Source organism: Dermochelys coriacea, chromosome 2 (assembly GCF_009764565.3).
Source record: "Dermochelys coriacea isolate rDerCor1 chromosome 2, rDerCor1.pri.v4, whole genome shotgun sequence".
Taxonomy (NCBI): Eukaryota; Metazoa; Chordata; order Testudines; family Dermochelyidae; genus Dermochelys; species Dermochelys coriacea.
The window spans coordinates 160,358,274-160,375,708 of record NC_050069.1 but is presented as its reverse complement, the minus strand read 5'-3'; the positions used below and the strand labels follow the sequence as shown (position 1 = coordinate 160,375,708).

General features: G+C 41.4%; 1 protein-coding gene across 3 annotated transcripts in view; it reads right to left on the bottom strand.

The window, feature by feature from the left end:
- The window catches only part of PTPN3 (protein tyrosine phosphatase non-receptor type 3), a 273,767-nt gene that overhangs the window by 172,225 nt on the left and 84,107 nt on the right, over nucleotides 1–17,435 (bottom strand). For all 3 annotated transcript variants that reach the window (XM_038392799.2, XM_038392796.2, XM_038392797.2), the window contains exons 3-5: nucleotides 6,010–6,117; nucleotides 5,889–5,931; nucleotides 4,613–4,691 (exon numbers count right to left, since the gene is read on the bottom strand). In XM_038392799.2, coding sequence (XP_038248727.1) covers nucleotides 4,613–4,691; nucleotides 5,889–5,931; nucleotides 6,010–6,117 — 230 coding nt within the window. The remainder of the gene's footprint in view (nucleotides 1–4,612; nucleotides 4,692–5,888; nucleotides 5,932–6,009; nucleotides 6,118–17,435) is intronic.

Sequence of the window (17,435 nt, the reverse complement as noted above, 5' to 3'; positions counted from 1 at the left end):
CAAAACTTCCCATGTTGTAAAAACTCATTAAATCTTGTGCAACTTAGCCTCACTCCCATTAGGAACAATGTGAAATGGTGTTTATTTTGAAGAAGGGCTTTGCTATACAGCGATACCAAAAGTAATTTTTTTGTATGAATAGGTCTTTAAAAATCAGTGTAATCTAAAGGACTATAAACACTGTTATGCACTTATAGTTGTATGGGTATTATATGGCATCACTATAGAACCGAATTAAGGTTGTCTGAGTGCCTTCACTGTTCACTTCCAAATCTCAATATGTTTTGATTCTTTTATATAACCATAACTCTGAATTTATTGGGTTTATTGTGATTGGTTTGGGGATGATTTCAACATCACTTTAGTGTTTTTACCATGGAGCATACATATCAGTAATTTAAAAGTTTTAGTGTGGGAATACTGTATAATTGTTTACTTACATAAGGAAAACTACTCCTACTTCTTCATAAGCTCACAAAAGCTTATGCTCAAATAAATTTGCTAGTCTCTAAGGTGCCACAAGTACTCCTTTTCTTATTACAATATCATGCATCTGAAATGCCTGATTTATGGTTGCCCATGCAACCTTAATTTTATCTCTTTCTATATGGATCCTGTACACTGAATGAGGCAAAGGTCTCAGACTACAAAATAGTATGTGATAATTTAATTAAAGATTGTATTAAAATGCATATGCACAAAACCAGAAAGGAATTTAATGGGTCAAAAAAGGAACTTCTGTGACCAGAGGGCTTCCCCCTTCTAAAATTTCAAAGGTCTGCTGCAAACAATAGAGGTGTTAGAGCTTTTCAGAAAATGTTATAAGCATCTTTTATAATGAAAAGTATTAAGCAACTTAGCAATGGTGGAGGCGGGGACAAGAGAGGTTGCTACTAGCTACCCATACAATGAGGAAAAAATAAACTACTGCATGTGTTCAAACTGGCCAAATCAACGTTGCTGGAGAAGCTCTAAAGTAACAGTCAGGAGATGCAAAAACTTAATTGTGCAACCTTTATTTTTAAACATTATTATATTTAGTTGAAAGAGAAAGAATGGCATGAATGCACACTTCCTGGAAGCATTTACGGCTTTAAATACAGGTTTTTAGTGTGCAGTGGCAGAGTCCCTGGGGCCAGTTAGTGCAGGGGTTCTCAAGGTTTTTCTTTCTGAGACCCCCCCCCCCCAATGTGCTATAAAAATTCCAGGGCCTGGCAGGGGACGCTGGGTCTCTGAGCTTCAGACACAGGGGGACTTAGGGCTCCAGCCGCCGGGTGCAGGGAGGGGGCGGCTCAGGGTTCCGGGGCTTCAGCCCCGTGGGGCAAAGGGTGGGGCTTGGAGCTCCAGGCTTCTGTCCCGCAGGGCGAGGGGGCTCCTGACTTTAGGTCTGCAGGGCAGGGGCAGCTCAGGGCTCACAGATGCCCTAAAACAGCTGTGTACCCCTGGTTGAGAATCACTGAGTTGGTGAACAGTAAGCTGGTGCACTATAAAATCACATCCTGGCTTGCTAAGCTTTAACTTTCCATGTAAACAAGCACTAGGAACCATATCCTGCAAGCACTCCATTGCGGAAATCTCTATCTTCCATGAGAGTGTATTCAGAAATAGGCCCTTTGTTTTTAACAAGCATACAGTACTTGTGTTCAGTGAAGTGTGGGGACCTGAGTCAGTGATGCATGCAACAGCAATTAATTAGTTGAACATTTCTCACTTTTGGAGGAGAGTTATTTGTTTCAGGCAAATCTATACCCTATTTTAAATTGTATGTTTGATTTTTGGATGTGCAGCCCTTTCCCATGCCTTGATTTCTAGTAAGATGGTTTCTTCAGGTAATAGAACATCAAGTCATATGGTCCCTTAGAAGTACAATAAGTTACCTTATGAAACAAGCTGTTTTGATAATGAAAGGCTATATGATTTTTTTGTTCGCTAAAGGCCAGCATGATTCATGTTTTTCATATCAACCCTCCGCACACTGCATATGTTGCACCTTCCTTGTGTGATACACACAGAGCTGATATGTAATAAAGTTACGAATACTGAGATGTCACAATTTTGCAAACATGGTATGCAACTGGATCAGTGAGGGGAAGTTATTGCATATTTGATTATTAGAATTTCCTGCATGACTTTATTGACCTAACTTGTATTAGGGGTGATAGCATGTTTATTTTACATCGACTGTGCTCAAAATCAATGGAGTCTGTCTGAAGGTGACATGGGGGCTTCCCACATAAGAACACCCAAGCGCACACTTGAAAGAATGCAGTAAGCTGTTAGGTTCAAGGATCCTGTCTTTTGACTATAACCAGTTGCAAACCTTGTTCTGCCAAAGCTAGGAGTTACCAGATTGAAGAGTTATAAACACTGTTTTAAAAAGTGGTTCAATTCCTATGAAAGGGCTGAGTTGCCAGGGGCTGACCAGTGAGCAGTCAGTAAGCTTTGACAGGGAGAAAAGTTGACAGTAGTTGGAAGATGAAATTTCCAGTTCAGGAATACACTAAAAATAGCAACATGTATATGGTGGCTTGGGTAAGTTGCACAAATATGTACCTAGGATCTCAGACAGAATTGTATTCGGAAAGCTAGCCTGAGCTGCTGTGGCTATTCTGCTCTTTTTAGCATGTTAGCTCCAAAAGAGCTAGAATATGTCCGTCTACCCAAGCTGGGAATTATACCTCCCAACTGCTGCATAATTATACCCAGAGAGAGGCTCGGTGGAAAAGTCTACAGGGAGTTAGTCATACTAGAGTCATAGAATCATAGACTATCAGGGTTGGAAGGGACCTCAGGAGGTCAGCTAGTCCAATCCCTTGCTCAAAGCAGGACCAATCCCCAACTAAATCATCCCAGCCAGGGCTTTGTCAAGCCTCACCTTAAAAACCTCAAAGGAAGAAGATTCCACCAACTCCCTAGATAACGCATTCCAGTGCTTCATCACCCTCCTAGTAAAAAAGTTTTTCCTAATATCCAACCTAAACCTCCCCCACTGCAACTTGAGACCATTACTCCTTGTTCTGTCATCTGCTACCACTGAGAACAGTCTAGATCAATCCTCTTTGGAACCCCCTTTCAGGTAGCTGAAAGCAGCTATCAAATCCCCCCTCATTCTTCTCTTCTGCAGACTAAACAATCCCAATTCCCTCAGCCTCTCCTCGTAAATCATATGTTCCAGTCCCCTAATCATTTTTGTTGCCCTCCACTAGATGCTTTTCAATTTTTCCACATCCTTCTTGTAGTGCGGGGCCCAAAGCTGGACACAGTACTCCAGATGAGGCCTCACCAATATTGAATAGAGGGGAACGATCACATCCCTCGATCTTCTGGCAATGTCCCTACTTATACAGCCTAAAATGTCGTTAGCCTTCTTGGCAACAAGGACACACTATTGACTCTCATCCAGCTTCTCTTCCACTGTAACTCCTAGGTCCTTTTCTGCAGAACTTCTGACTGGCCATTCGGTCCCTAATTTGTAGCAGTGAATGGGATTCTTCTTTCCTAAGTGCAGGACACTGCACTTGTCCTTGTTGAACCTCATCAGATTTCTTTTGGTCCAATCCTTTAATTTGTCTAGGTCCCTCTGTATCCTATCTACCACTCCTCCCAGTTTAGTGTCATCTGCAAACTTGCTCAGGGTGCAATCCACACCATCCTCCAGATCATTTATGAAGATATTGAACAAAACCGGCCCGAGGAATGACCCTTGGGGCACTCTGCTTGATACCAGTTGCCAACTAGACATGGAGCCATTGATCACTACCCGCTGAGCCCGACCATCTAGCCAGCTTTCTATCCATCTTATAGCCCATTCATCCAGCCCATACTACTTTAACTTACTGGCAAGAATACTGTGGGAGACCATATCAAAAGCTTTGCTAAAGTCAAGAAATAACACATCCACTGCTTTCCCCTCATCCACAGAGCCAGTTATCTCGTCATAGAAGGCAATTAGATTAGTCAGGCATGACTTGTCCCCGTGTGAAAGATGGTTAAACATCTGGTAAACTAGATGTACGCATAGTCTTATTGTTTGTTTTTTTAGATGTTTTATCTGAAATGCTTGTATTCTAAATAAAAATTTTGCTTTAAGAAGGCTATTTGGTAACTATTGCCCTAGAGGATACAGAATTGCAGGGTCTGGACATAAGACCTGCTGAGGTAAGTCACGGGTGATACACAGGGGACTGCAACCCAGGGCCCACTCTGAGCATAGGAGAATCGTATGATACCACCTCAAGACAGAAGTGACAGTTTGAGGCCAGAGGTCAACACTCAGGGTATACTCTGAAAGATGAGGCAGGGTCAGAGATGCAATTAACCCATTAATTGTGACACCTACTGTCACATTAAACTATATACCTGTACCTTCTGAAACTAAGTTTTGTGTGGCAGGAAGTATTCAGTCTGTGCCCTATAACCACTTGTATAGCATCACACACACCTATAACACTATATCAATAGTGAACACTTTATTTAAATAAATCCCCACATCTTTCATATTAAAAATATTTCAGAATAAATATATAGAATAAATTGCACCCTAACATCAGAAAATAAAAAGAGAATGTTACGAATTCTTAGTTGATGGATGTACATTTGAAAAGAAAGTTACCTGGTTTGTTCCTGCTGCAGTGTGTTGGGATTGGGTATAAAAAATCTTACTCGAAAATGGATGGTGCAGGGGAAACCTCCTACAATGTTTTACAAAAGAAAATCAATATTTCTATTTTTGGTTTATTTCTGTAAAATTTATAGAAAAACAAGAGCAGAAAATAACCACATAATATAAGTCTGGTTTACTTTCTTTTTTTGACATGGGAAGAAATTATGAAATTTATCTATTCACAATTCCCACACTCCAACTATATTGTTAAGTCTTTTGCTACTTTCGGAACAAGAACACACACATATATCCTTCTCTGAAAAACAATCCTGTTCATGAAGCAGTCATCAGCATGGTCTATTCAGTTACCTTCTTTTATATTTTTAACAGTGCCATTTTTAACACAGCAATTTGTGTTGGAAAAAAGTATATTCCATTCCTTCTAGTATTAAAAGAGGAAAGTCTTAAAGAGGAAAATACACCTGATGCAAGTATCTCATAAGACAAGCAGGAATGTTATATCAGGAAAATTTAGAGAATCCTCTATATTTCCTCTTGCGAAAAACAAACAGTAACAAAGCTTTAACAATCATTATGCATAAATAACTTTTAACCTTATTTAAAATCACACACAAGCTACAAAATGAGCTAGAATCAGGAGATCAAAAACACAATTTGTGTTTCAATTTCACTAGTGATTATGTAGCTTTGGCTACATCTGCACTGAGAAAAAAATTGTTACCAGAAGTTGTTTATAAATGGTTCATGCTAAAAACAGTTATGCCCTGTACCTTTTTTTTTTTTAAATAAAGACTGAGTTCAAACACTATAGAATAATTTTGCTCCACTCTGGCCAGACTAAGAGCTTTACCTGAAATGGTTTAAAAACCATATTTGAAACCATTACACTCTCTTTCCCCATCAACTACTTAAAAGGCTTTTTATCAAAAATCCCTCCCCTCTACTGCTGACATCAGTGGGAACAGTAATGTACAGTGGTCACCAGACAGCTACTATTTTCACTACTGTGTTGTCTAACTTTGCTCAGACCAGGGCTAGAGGACAGAGTGATAACAATGTTGGTGACCTACAGTACCTAACCTACAATGGAGCAACTACCACTACTGAAGCTTAACCCGTAGTAAGAACTGTGGAAAGTTTTGCCAAAAAGTCTACTGTTTATGCCCAAAAGTGAAGCTGAGAATTATGTGTTTTCTAATCAACGATATAGGTAGAAGAGGAATTCAGGACAGAAAAAGTTATACTTTACATAAAAATCTCTTACCTTTAAGCTGTTTTCTAACAGGTTTGCTTGATTCGAGCCATCGCTGTGAAATGAAAAATTAGATGAATTTCTTAAAAAGAACTTTTAAAATATATTTCTTAAAATTTAACAGTATACTTACAGGGGAATCTACTGACTCTTCACTTTGTTGTAAACCAAAATATTCCTTCTCTGTCACACCCAAGTGGTTATAGGCCATATCCAACAAAACCTGACCAGTATCTTGTTTCTGAAAACAAAGAACACTCCATAAATCAAATGCACACTTTTGTTTTTAATTAAAAACCTAAATGGAAAAATAAGTCATAAAATTTAGTCTATAAATAAAATGGTTAAAAGTTTCTCAGAACAGAGATCATTAGACATGGAGTACATTAAAGTGACTAATTTCTCACCAAGGTAACTTCCCCTAATGATTTCAAAGAACATTTCTCCCTGAAAAATATGAATTGATAGGAGTTAAAGTTTCAAGGTTGGTAAGCCTAAAATTATAACCACCAGTTATGAGATGTGCTGGCTGATCAAGCATAAGAACAGAAGAACGGCCAGCCTGGGTCAGACCAATGGTCCATTTAGTCCAGTATCCTGTCTTCCGACAGCTGCCAGGTGCTTTGGAGGTAATGACAGAACAGGTAATCATTGAATGATTCACCCCGTGTTGTCCACGCACAGCTTATTCAGAGGCTAGGGACACCCAGAGCATGGGGTTGCATCCCTTACCATCTTGGCTAATAGCCATTGATGGACCTATCCTCTATAAACTTATCTAATTCCTTTTTTAACCACGTTATAGTTTTGGCCTTCACAACATCCCCTGGAAACAAGTTCCACAGGTTGACTGTGTGTTGTGTGAAGAAATACTTCATAATGTTTTAAACTGGCTGCCTATTAATTTCATTGGGTGACCCCTGGTTCTTGTGTTCTGTGAAGGAGTAAATAACACTTCCTTATTCACTTTGCTTCATGCATCTCATGTGACATGTATCCAGGCTGACCCTCACACATTCCTGCAGTATAGACTGAATGTTACCCATTCACCAGGGCTGCAGAAATTGCCTGAAATGAAGGCTCACTGCCCCCAGAGGCAATTGTGGCCCCCTGCTGAGAAGGCAGCTAAAGCAGCCTGTCTCGCTACTTCCCCTACTGGATTTGAGTAGGGAAAGCAGAAGCAGAACAGGCAGCCCTGATACTGGTCCAAAGCTCTCTGCCCTACAGGTTCCAGCTTCCACTGTACACAGCTGCCCCCAGATACCCCACAAGGCCTCCCACACCTACCACCATCTTCTCTTACATAACCCCTCAAATTCAACTGTCTCAGTTTCCCTCCTCCCAGACACACCTTGTATAGCACCCATCTATCCCCCCGACACACCTCCTACAGCTACCAAATTTTATGCAAATCCCTACCCTATACTGCCACTGCTTGGAGAAGGATGTATTAACCTTAAGCTGAAGTTCATGGTCATATACAAATCTGCAAATATAAAGAGGCAATTTGCATATGTGCAAACTTGCATAAAATTTCAATGAGAGCTGCAAAAAGCTTGGTAGCTCTGTTTGTGTTGGTTTGTTGGATAAAACTTAAGTCATTCCAGCCTGCCCCATTTCTGTGAGCAGTACCTGTTCACAGGAATGCAGTCAACTCTGTGTACCAACTATAGCTTGTGTTTTTTAATCTTACCATTTGCAGGATAACTGCTAGTTTCAATACCCACAACTGTTTACAAGAATATTGTGTTAAGCAGACTTGCATATTAAACTACACACACAAAAATACACTAAAACAACATTCTTAAGGTTGCCAAAGTCGCACTCAAAAGTTCAGAAGCATCAGAATTTAGGTTATCTGTACAACCTTAATTCTGCCCCCCAGGTGAATGCATTGTGATACAGTCTTTAATAAAATGATCACATACTATTTGTTCTCCAGGACCCCTGCCTCATTCAGTCCACAGGTGGATGGTGCCAGTAGCATAACAAGGCCCCAGAGTGTCCTGGGACAAGAACAGATGAGGGGCCCCTTCTCTCAGCCTCCTCATTCTTCAGGTCCCCAGCCACCCCCTGCAACCCTCCGCCAGCCGCCTCCTCACCCTCTACCCTCTAACCCCATCTGCTCCCCGCAACCCTTCCCCTGCTACCACTCAGATCAACCACAAGGGGAGTTGGATACCTACCACTCATGTCCTCACACTCCGCACCCCAGCCTGAATTCCCCACACAGCTCCCCATATTCCTCACCTCTAGCACACATCCCACAATCCACACACACACAGCCCCCATACTCTGCTTAGCCTCCAGCAACTCACCCCAACCCTCAGTCCGCCCCCTGCACCTTTCTGGATGAGCTCCTCATTGCTGATGCAGTGGTAGCACAGTGAATCTAAACTGGCAGCAGGAGGCTTTCCAGGCAGTGAGGCCATGGGGACTGGAGCGGTAGATGTGGGCTGAAGCCCTGGCAGTGCCATCAGGAGCAGCCCCGAGCCGCTCAGTCACAATCTTATTTGCACTGGGGGGCCAGGGGAAAGAAGTAGCTACAGAGGGGTTGGGGGAGTGCTTCCCCAGCAGCCCATCCGGGGATCGCTTCCTGCTCCTTGGTGCCCTTGAGGAAGGGGCAGGAGCCCCCTCCAGCAGCTTGGCTGGTGGGCCACAAGTCTGCCTATAGGTGAAGTGGTCTCTGCTGGTTGGGCCCTATCACCTCATGGGCCCAGGAGCAAATGCACCACAGAATGGTGCTCAGTTAATAAGAAGCTACTCAATATTTTGTCTGATTCTCATTATTCAGTGTATGGTCCAGGCCTTTTCTTCTGCACACTAGTCAAACCCTGCTCTGAAGACAATTATGGATTTCCCCATATACTTATCTATGGCACTCATCACCACAGTATCTGGATGCTTCACAAACATTAACTGTTTTTCGGTGAAGTGAGGGGATGGAATTAGTCCCATTTTATAATGGTAAACTGAGGCACAGAGGTGAAAAGTATCCACTAATTTTTGGTGCTCAATTTGAGATGCCTAGGACCTGATATTTCAGAGTACTTATTATTAGATGTCTCTTTAATATGTTCAAGCACAGCTCCCACTGACTTCTGCAGTTGTGACTGTGATGCTTCCAAATGGCACACAGAGTTATGGGGCATCTCACTACCACCTACCCTTAGCATGAGGAAGTCTTGTCAGTACCTGCCGGGGGTCAGCTCCTGACTCCACCTGCCACAGGCAACACAAGCCCTCCCATATGCAGACTATACCGTCCCTTTGCTGGTTAGCAATAGATTCACTCCAACCCCCGAGTCCCCCTTGGATGTCCAGCCGCTTATCCATCAGAAACTCACAGGACTACCAGATCCTTGCTCCCAAGAAACAGTACACCACAGCTTAACAGTTATGCTCCACTCCAGATCACTGCTCCACTTAACACATAGCACTTAGATTTGTTTATAGAGAAAGCAAGTACAGTATAAATTTATTTAACAAAGAACAAGATTCAAATGATTGTTTCCAGTAGTTCTGTTTGCTAAAGGTTACATATAAAATAAAATCATAACATGTACTCTAGAATCTTAATTCAACTACAAGATGCTCTCTTGTCTAATAAGGTCCTGCTTACTCCAAGTCCTTCTCAGTGTTTTTCAACCAGAAAGGCTGAGACCCTTCTTTCAGGAGACCAAGCCCACCGGCAGCTTGTCTGTCCAGATGAAGGATGCAAGGGCATCTTTCTGCAACCTAGCTATATTAAGACCTGTCCTTCGTTCTTCACCTGTAAACAGGGTTCCCCCCTCTGCCCCACCCATACAGTTTACCTCTTCCTGTTAATTTCTTCTACTGAAGTCTCTGCAATCTCCTCCTTAGGATTTGACCAGTATACAAATAGACTTCCATTGTAAGACACACAATGCACAATGATCAGCCAAGAGATAAGCGTCTCCCACATCTGATCTGGTGGAACCCATTTTAAGGCATGTCATCTCTGGGTGACCTGGCTTTAACTTCAAAGCTTTAAGAATATAATCTCCAAAATAAATATATATATATTTGTATACATGTATACACACACACACGCTTCCTTACATATAATCTGCACATACATTTCACAAAGATTGTGATGACCAGGTGTGACACAGGCTTTCAGGAGAGACCTTACATTACACTTTTTAGTGAACTAGTATGTAAATACCAGATCGAAAGAATGCCAGATGGCATCAAGAGGACCTTGGGTCACAGTGAGTGATCAGAACTTCTGAGAAATTGGGTCAGAGAGTCTCAAGCTATCTTTCGGAGGATCCTTCTCATCTACCTTTCTGTGTCTATGTCCTTGGTCCCCTTTTCTTCTCCCTTTACACTTTATCTCTCAGTAATTTCAAACCCAAACAGAAATTCAGCCACTATCTCTATGCTGGTGACTCACAGATCCACCTCTCTACACTTGACATCTCAACCTGTCTCTGACATCTCCTCATACATGTATAGCTGTCAGCAGTGTTCCCTCTAATTTTTAACATCCATGTGCGAAATGAATTTTATGTGCACCATTATGGATGCTTTTTCCCATGCTACCCCTCTTACTTAGGAGGAGCTCCCCATATCATCCCCAAAGCTACCTCATTATCCACCTTTAAATCCCTCCCAAATGTCTTGTTTTCAGTGATGCCTATAAAAAAAAACCTTAACATTTGGGCCACTGGTGTGCTGAGACCACTGCCTATCGTGACCAATATTGTCTCATTGTTTCCTTGTACTCCCCTGCTTGTTAGCAACCATCTGTTGTCTCTGGTGTTATACCAGATTGTAAGCTCTTTGTGACAAAGACCCTTCTATGTAGACCTAGCTATGCCAGCTAAAAAGTGCTTTTGCCAGTGCAGCTTATATAGGTTTGGTGAGTGAAATAAGCTGTACGGCAAAACCATTTTTATGCCAGCACAACTGTTTCTACACTACAGCTTTGACCAGCATAAAGTCTCCCCCTAATTCTCCCACCCCTCCCAAAAATAAATCATACCCTAACTGACATTGCTATGCTGGCCAAGTTTTAGTGTAGACCGGTCTTCGCCACATCATACTTTGAGATCCTCTGATGAAGTGGGCCATTGAATGCCAAGTACTTTATAAAGATATGTATTTTTATCCTCATTTTACATGGGAGGACACAGAAGCAACAAAATGACCGTGTGTGGAGTTTGAAGGAGAATTCAGTTCTCCTGGCCTCCAATGCCCTACTGTAATGTTTAGGCCATAACATATCCAAGAGGGAGAGAATACAGTTATGGACACTCCACATGAAACAATGTATTTGTGATTGCAGAAACCTTTCCTAAAATTCACATTTAAAAAGGGTATCCTAATATAGGAGAAATCAATACTAGGAGATTTAAATATTTTTCTACAGAGATGAAGCTCTTTCGAAACGCCTACATATTCTGGCATTAAAATACATGCCGCCTCATCCTCTCCCCACACACAAACACACGCACATACTTCAGATTACTATCCAGTATTTAATACCTGGCAGTGGACATTCTTTTCAGTTTAACCACCTCATAACAAGTGTTCACAATAGTCACCTCCATTAAAAAGGTCCCTCCTGAATTTAACCTCATCTGAAACAAACTTGACAGATTTACTAAACATAGGACTGCCACAGTTAAAACATTTCCACCATGCATCTACATTCCCCATCGGACACTTACTAGAATTACTTTCCAAATTTATGTGGAATAATTGTAGAGCTGACAAACTCAAAATCCTTTAGCTTTTCAGAGGGTACAATGCTATTGTCTTCTACCTTGATTACAAGTTCTCTAAATATATTCTTTAATGTTTATATTCACTAGCACCTAAAGGCTAAGTAGGTTGGGGCCACATTGTGCTAGGTGCCGTATAGACATATAAAAAATTATAGTCCCTACCCCAAAGAATCTACAATATGGAATTTATTATATATACACACACACATGTACATCCCTCACCAACAAATTAAATGCAGTCTCTTCTGGGTGATAGTTTAACAGCATAGTGCAACACTCTGATGATGATGATGGGTGATCACTCGTTTCCGAGTATGATCACTTCCATGGGAGTTATGGGTCCTCAGGTGGCTCATAAGGCCAATCCTTGAACCACAGGTTCTATTTCAATGATGGCAGATGTTTTCAGGCTCAGCAGGAGGCTGTTGACCATGAATGGAAGCCAGTCTCTCCTTCCTTCTTCGCCTCTTGACCTCTTCAGCTTGTCAGCGAGCAAGTTCAAAATGCAGGGGACCATCACGTAGGACTTCACACCATTTTAAGCGATCCTGGGCAAGTGTCTCCCAACTGTCAATGTCAATATTATACTTTTTTAGGTTGTCCTTCATCAAGTCCTTATAATGCTTCCGTTGTCCACCCGCATTACGGTACCCTTCTTTCAGCTGAGAGAACAGGACCTGTTTTGGGAGGCAATGGTCTGGCATCCGAACAACATGACCAATCCAGCGAAATTGCTGACAGATGATCATTGCCTCGATACTGGTGGTCTTTGCCTCTTCCAGGACACTAATATTGGTGCGCCTGTCTGCCCATTTGATCTTTAGAATCTTACGAAGGCAGGGTTGATGGTGCCTCAAGAACTTTCAAGTGGTGTCTATAGGTTAACCAGGTTTCGGACTTACACAACAGTGTTGGGAGAATAAGAGCTTGATAAACAAGAAATTTGGTGTCTGTTCGAATGTCGTGATCTTCAAAAACCCTGTGCCATAAATGAGAAAAAGCTACACTGGCACAGCTAGGGCGATGCTGAATTTCTGCATCAACATCTGCCTTGGATGAAAGATGATTTCCAAGCTAGAGGAAATGATCTACATTCTCCAGTTTCACTCCATTGATTTTGATAGATGGGGCACATAATGTCTCACTCTACAACACTCTACAATGGTTTTCAAAGTTCAGGTTGCGACCCAGTACTGGGTTGCTGAATGCAAGGCACTGGGTCACCTTGCTCAGCACCCAGGGACCTTGGCGGCCGGCCAGCAAAAACTAGCAGTCCCTACCTGTTCTGACACCGCGCTGCACCCCGAAAGGGGCCAGCAGAAGGTCCAGCTCCTAGGCGGGGGGGGCCACAACGCTCCACGCGCTGCCCCCACCCTGAACACTGGCTCCACACTCCCATTGGCTGGGAACTGGCTAATGGGAGCTGGTGGGGGCAGTGCCTGTGAGCGAGAGCCACGCGGAGCTGCTTGTGCACCTCCACCTAGGAGACGGACCTGCTGCAGGCCAGGATAGATGGGAAGTCCGTCTCTGCACCCTGCTGCGCTGCTGACTAGGAGCCGCCGGAGCTAAGCCTGAGCCCCAACCCTGCACCCCAATCCCCTGCCCAACCCCCCTCAAACCCAGAGCTCCTTCCTGCACCCCAGCCCCTCCCTAAAGCCTGCATCCCCAGCCCAGAGCCCTGACCCCCTCCTACACCCCAATCCCCTGCACCAGCCCTGAGCCCCCTCCCACACGCCAAACCCCTCATCCCCAGCTCCACTGGGTCATGGGCATCAACAATTTTCTTCAACTAGGTCGCCAGAAAAAAAGTTTGAAAACCACTGTTCTACACCTTCCTCTTCCTCTCCCCCATGACAACGCTCACCTCACTTTCTACCAAAGTCACAGTTCTATAATGGCATTTTCAAAACTTTTGAAAATTGAGCCTCACTTCAGAAAAATAACACCCATTGTCCCTTCCCCTGCAATGTGTTGTTCAAGGCCCACACACCTGAATTTATACCTCTTTCACAGCCCCTTGCCCTCAACTAGTCCAATTCCTGGCTATGTTTGAGACTCTGTGTAACCTTGAACCCGTCACTAAACATGTGCCTCAGTTCCCCATCAGTGTTTGCATCATGAAATGTGCCTGCCTTTCTAACAGACACACCCGATTCCTACAAGGTGCACAGAGACCTCTCCAGAGTTAAATATGCAATCAAGCATCACTATATGACCAGCCATTCTGTGTTCCTTCACCCAGATAAGGCCGCACAGCAATTCTCTCCACAACAGTCTGCTGTCCATATGGTAATGAATGACACTAGAGAGAAGCCTGTGAAGTGCTGGTACCTGAATGGGAAAATGGGCTATTGGGTTACTTGGAATGGCATGAAAAATCCTTGTCAGAATCAAAACAAAGGAGTGTGAAGACCAAGTGGAGGATGGAAACAAAAGAAGTGAAGAGTAGGGGACAATACAAAAATATATACAGAAGATAAAATTGAGGAAAAACAAACAAAAGAAACAAACAAAAGACCACAAAGGTGAGGCTACTACAATAAGACTCAGCACAATAAGTGCCATAATCTTACTCAGTACTTTCCTTTTATGTATTGTAGAAAGTTCCAGCACTGAAGATCCAGCACTGAAGATCTTACAATCCTATTTAACAGATTAAAATGTGTACTCCTTCGGATGACAACACAAGATGACAAAAGATGATTGATTAGAGAACTGATTCTCAAAATATACCCAGCTATTGATTAACAAGACTTTTCAGATGTTTCTGAAATTAAAAAAATCAAGCACACAAAGGAAATCAGTTTCATTCTGTTCACACATCTTCTAAGCCTTGTTTTACAGATCTTGGTCTACTCAAGAAAAGTAAGTTAAAAATGTGTACTAAAGCGCTTGGCTGAGTAGCAAGCACTAACTCTCAGAGACTATTTATGGTCTTTAGGTTTACATGTGAATGCATGTCAAAAAGGATTCCAAGATGTTCAATAGGCAGAGTCAACTCTGATTTGACAGCCACCTCTGTGGATACGAGGGCAATAGAGAAACATCACTTGCCACTTGACTTTCAGGAGAAGTTATTCCTCAGTTATTATGCTTGATCAGTTTGACTTTCACAAAAAATACCTTGTTAAAAAATTGACCAGTTTAAAAGAAAAATCTCAGTTCCAAAAAACAGATTCAGACAAGGGCATCTTAGATTAGAAACAGTAGCACAAGAGAGAGAAAGTAATATAGAGAAGACTTTTTACCCTGAAGAGCAAGTTTTTATGCTTTTTTCTTCTACACCTGTAGAAGTCCAGAGGTACAAACTTCCAACATAGTTGGGTTTGGCAGAATTCAATTTTTATTTTTTTTATTTTTTTTTACAAATTCATCAGATAATATCAATGTTTAGTTGTATACATTTTTTCTATCTTTATTTATTTAAATAGTCACAGTTGCACAAATATTATGGGTTTTGAGAAGTTCTTTCCATTTTTATTGATTATATTTTCTCAAAAAGTTAAAGTTTTATAACCATTAAAATACAAATTGTCATTGTCATATATCAAAATATACAAAGTAAACAGCCATAAGTCAAACTCTAAAGCTCTCAAGTAGAAATTTTCCTTCTTTTCCTATCTGTAAACTTTAATCATCAATAGAAGTATCTTTTCAACAATATGTGCGTGTATGGAGAAACTGACATTTACCAATAAAAATCTGATCCTTCTGAGCCTAAACATAGTAATTCCTGACAAGCATATGAACCAGTGAGTTAAAATCAAAGTGCCACAACTTACTTTCTAGTAACACCTGTCTGCTCCCATTTGCTAATGAAACATTTAAAAGGAAAAAAACTAGTTATTTTTATACCAAAAGTTACAGAGGGAATGTGTATTACTGCTATATAAACTTTATAAAAGAGCTCAGCATCATGAGTACATTTTACATGACTTAGAATAAAAGTGCCATTTTCCCCCAATACAGGAAGCATATGCACAGTGATCCCATCCCATCATATTGCTTTGAACTTGAAGATCAGGGAAAGAACCACCCAGCCTCCTAAGAGCGAAAACCTGTGGTTTGCAAAAGAACTGGGAATACTTTTAAAACGAAGTATCCTATATCATACTTGGTTTCAGATGTACTTCTGATGGGAGAGAATTTTCCTGCCACTGGTTTGAATTCACTTCCATCCTTTGGACAGAAGGTGTTCCAGCTGGATGCAGGTGTCATGATGGAGCAGAGAAAAGAGATCATTTCAGCATGTATAGGTAACATTGTCTATATATAAGGGAAATGACAGCCACGGTCAGTTGGGGTCACAGATGTGTGTGTGCTTGCCAGCCTGAGCTACTAAAAAAGGTGGATAACCACAATCTATACCGACTAAAGCTTCTGAGATGCATTTAAGGTAAGTTTCAGGTACAACAAGCTATACTAGGCAAAGCATTCACGTAACAAAGGCATAGGTGACTTTGAGGAAGCCTACATCTGAAAGGCTGAATTTGTCGTCACTCTTAGTATTTGGGAATTCTAGAGTAACATGTCTAGTAAGAATACCAACAATCCTGAACATGACAGTCCAGCAGACACCTTAAGATAAGAGGGAAGTTATGTACTATCAGTTACTCAAGCTACTTGCCCTGCCGAACACTATCTTCCTCTTATTCTGACAGGTTCTGAGACTCTTGGGTTTCAACTATCCAGGTACCTACCGATCCAGTCACTAGGAAAGCTAGGACAACTATTCAATTTTATCTGATGGAAAGGCAATAGATCACAGACTCCCTGCTGGTTTCACAAAATTCAGAAGTTCACCAGTTGAATAAAGAAGAATGACTGAATTCAACTTTCTGGGATTTCATAACTGCAAAGGGGGGAAAACCACAGTCTCTCAAAAAGACATTTGAACATGTTAGGTATCTCAATTCCACTTTAAAATGATTCCATCCTCCTCTGCTACTAGTATCTCTACAGGTATTTCAGCAGTACACTCATGATAAAAGCATTAAAATTCTAAATTAATATTAGATGTGAAATATCTCTGGGTCTCAACTTTTTTGCAGTTTTAAAGTATACTAGGACAAGAAGAAAATCGTAACAGCATAAGAATGGTTACGATGAGTCAGATCAATGGTCCATCTAGCTCAGTATCCTGTCTTCCAACAGTGGCCAATGCCAGATGTTTCAGAGGGAACGAACAGAACAGAGCAATTATCAAGTGAACCATCCCCCCGTCATCTAGTCCCAGCATCTGGCAGTCAGATTCTCAAATCATTTTTATTTATTTCATTTGGAGAAATGGTGTGTGCGCGCATATTTTTATATTTATTTTAACAGGATTTTGACAGATATTGTTTAAATTAATCCAGTTTTGTTTACTTTATGTTTAGATGTCATATAATGGAATTGTCAAATGAAGAGCTGCCTTGTCCACTTCTGCCTGAGAACAAGCTTTCATATGATCTCCTGTTCTCTGACCTGATAATGCAGACAGACTGAAACAGAAGCTCTAGCTGTGAAAAGGAGTTTGTAGGCTAATGCTGAAAATGTATAGTTGAATATTTCACTGATCACATGAGCAGAAAAATACCCTACTATGCTTATTCAGTGTGTTTTAATGTTCTCTTCATTTAAACATGCCCTCCACTGACCCCAACACTGAATTAAGTTTCAAGTTTTAAAGCTGTGATCTCTAAGTCTGCGGATTCTTCTAAGGAGACATCAGTTCCTAGATAACTATATTTTGGTATCTATGCTGACTTCCTTCTTTACCTTCTAAACTACTTCCTATAATTTCAATCATATACTGAGAAAG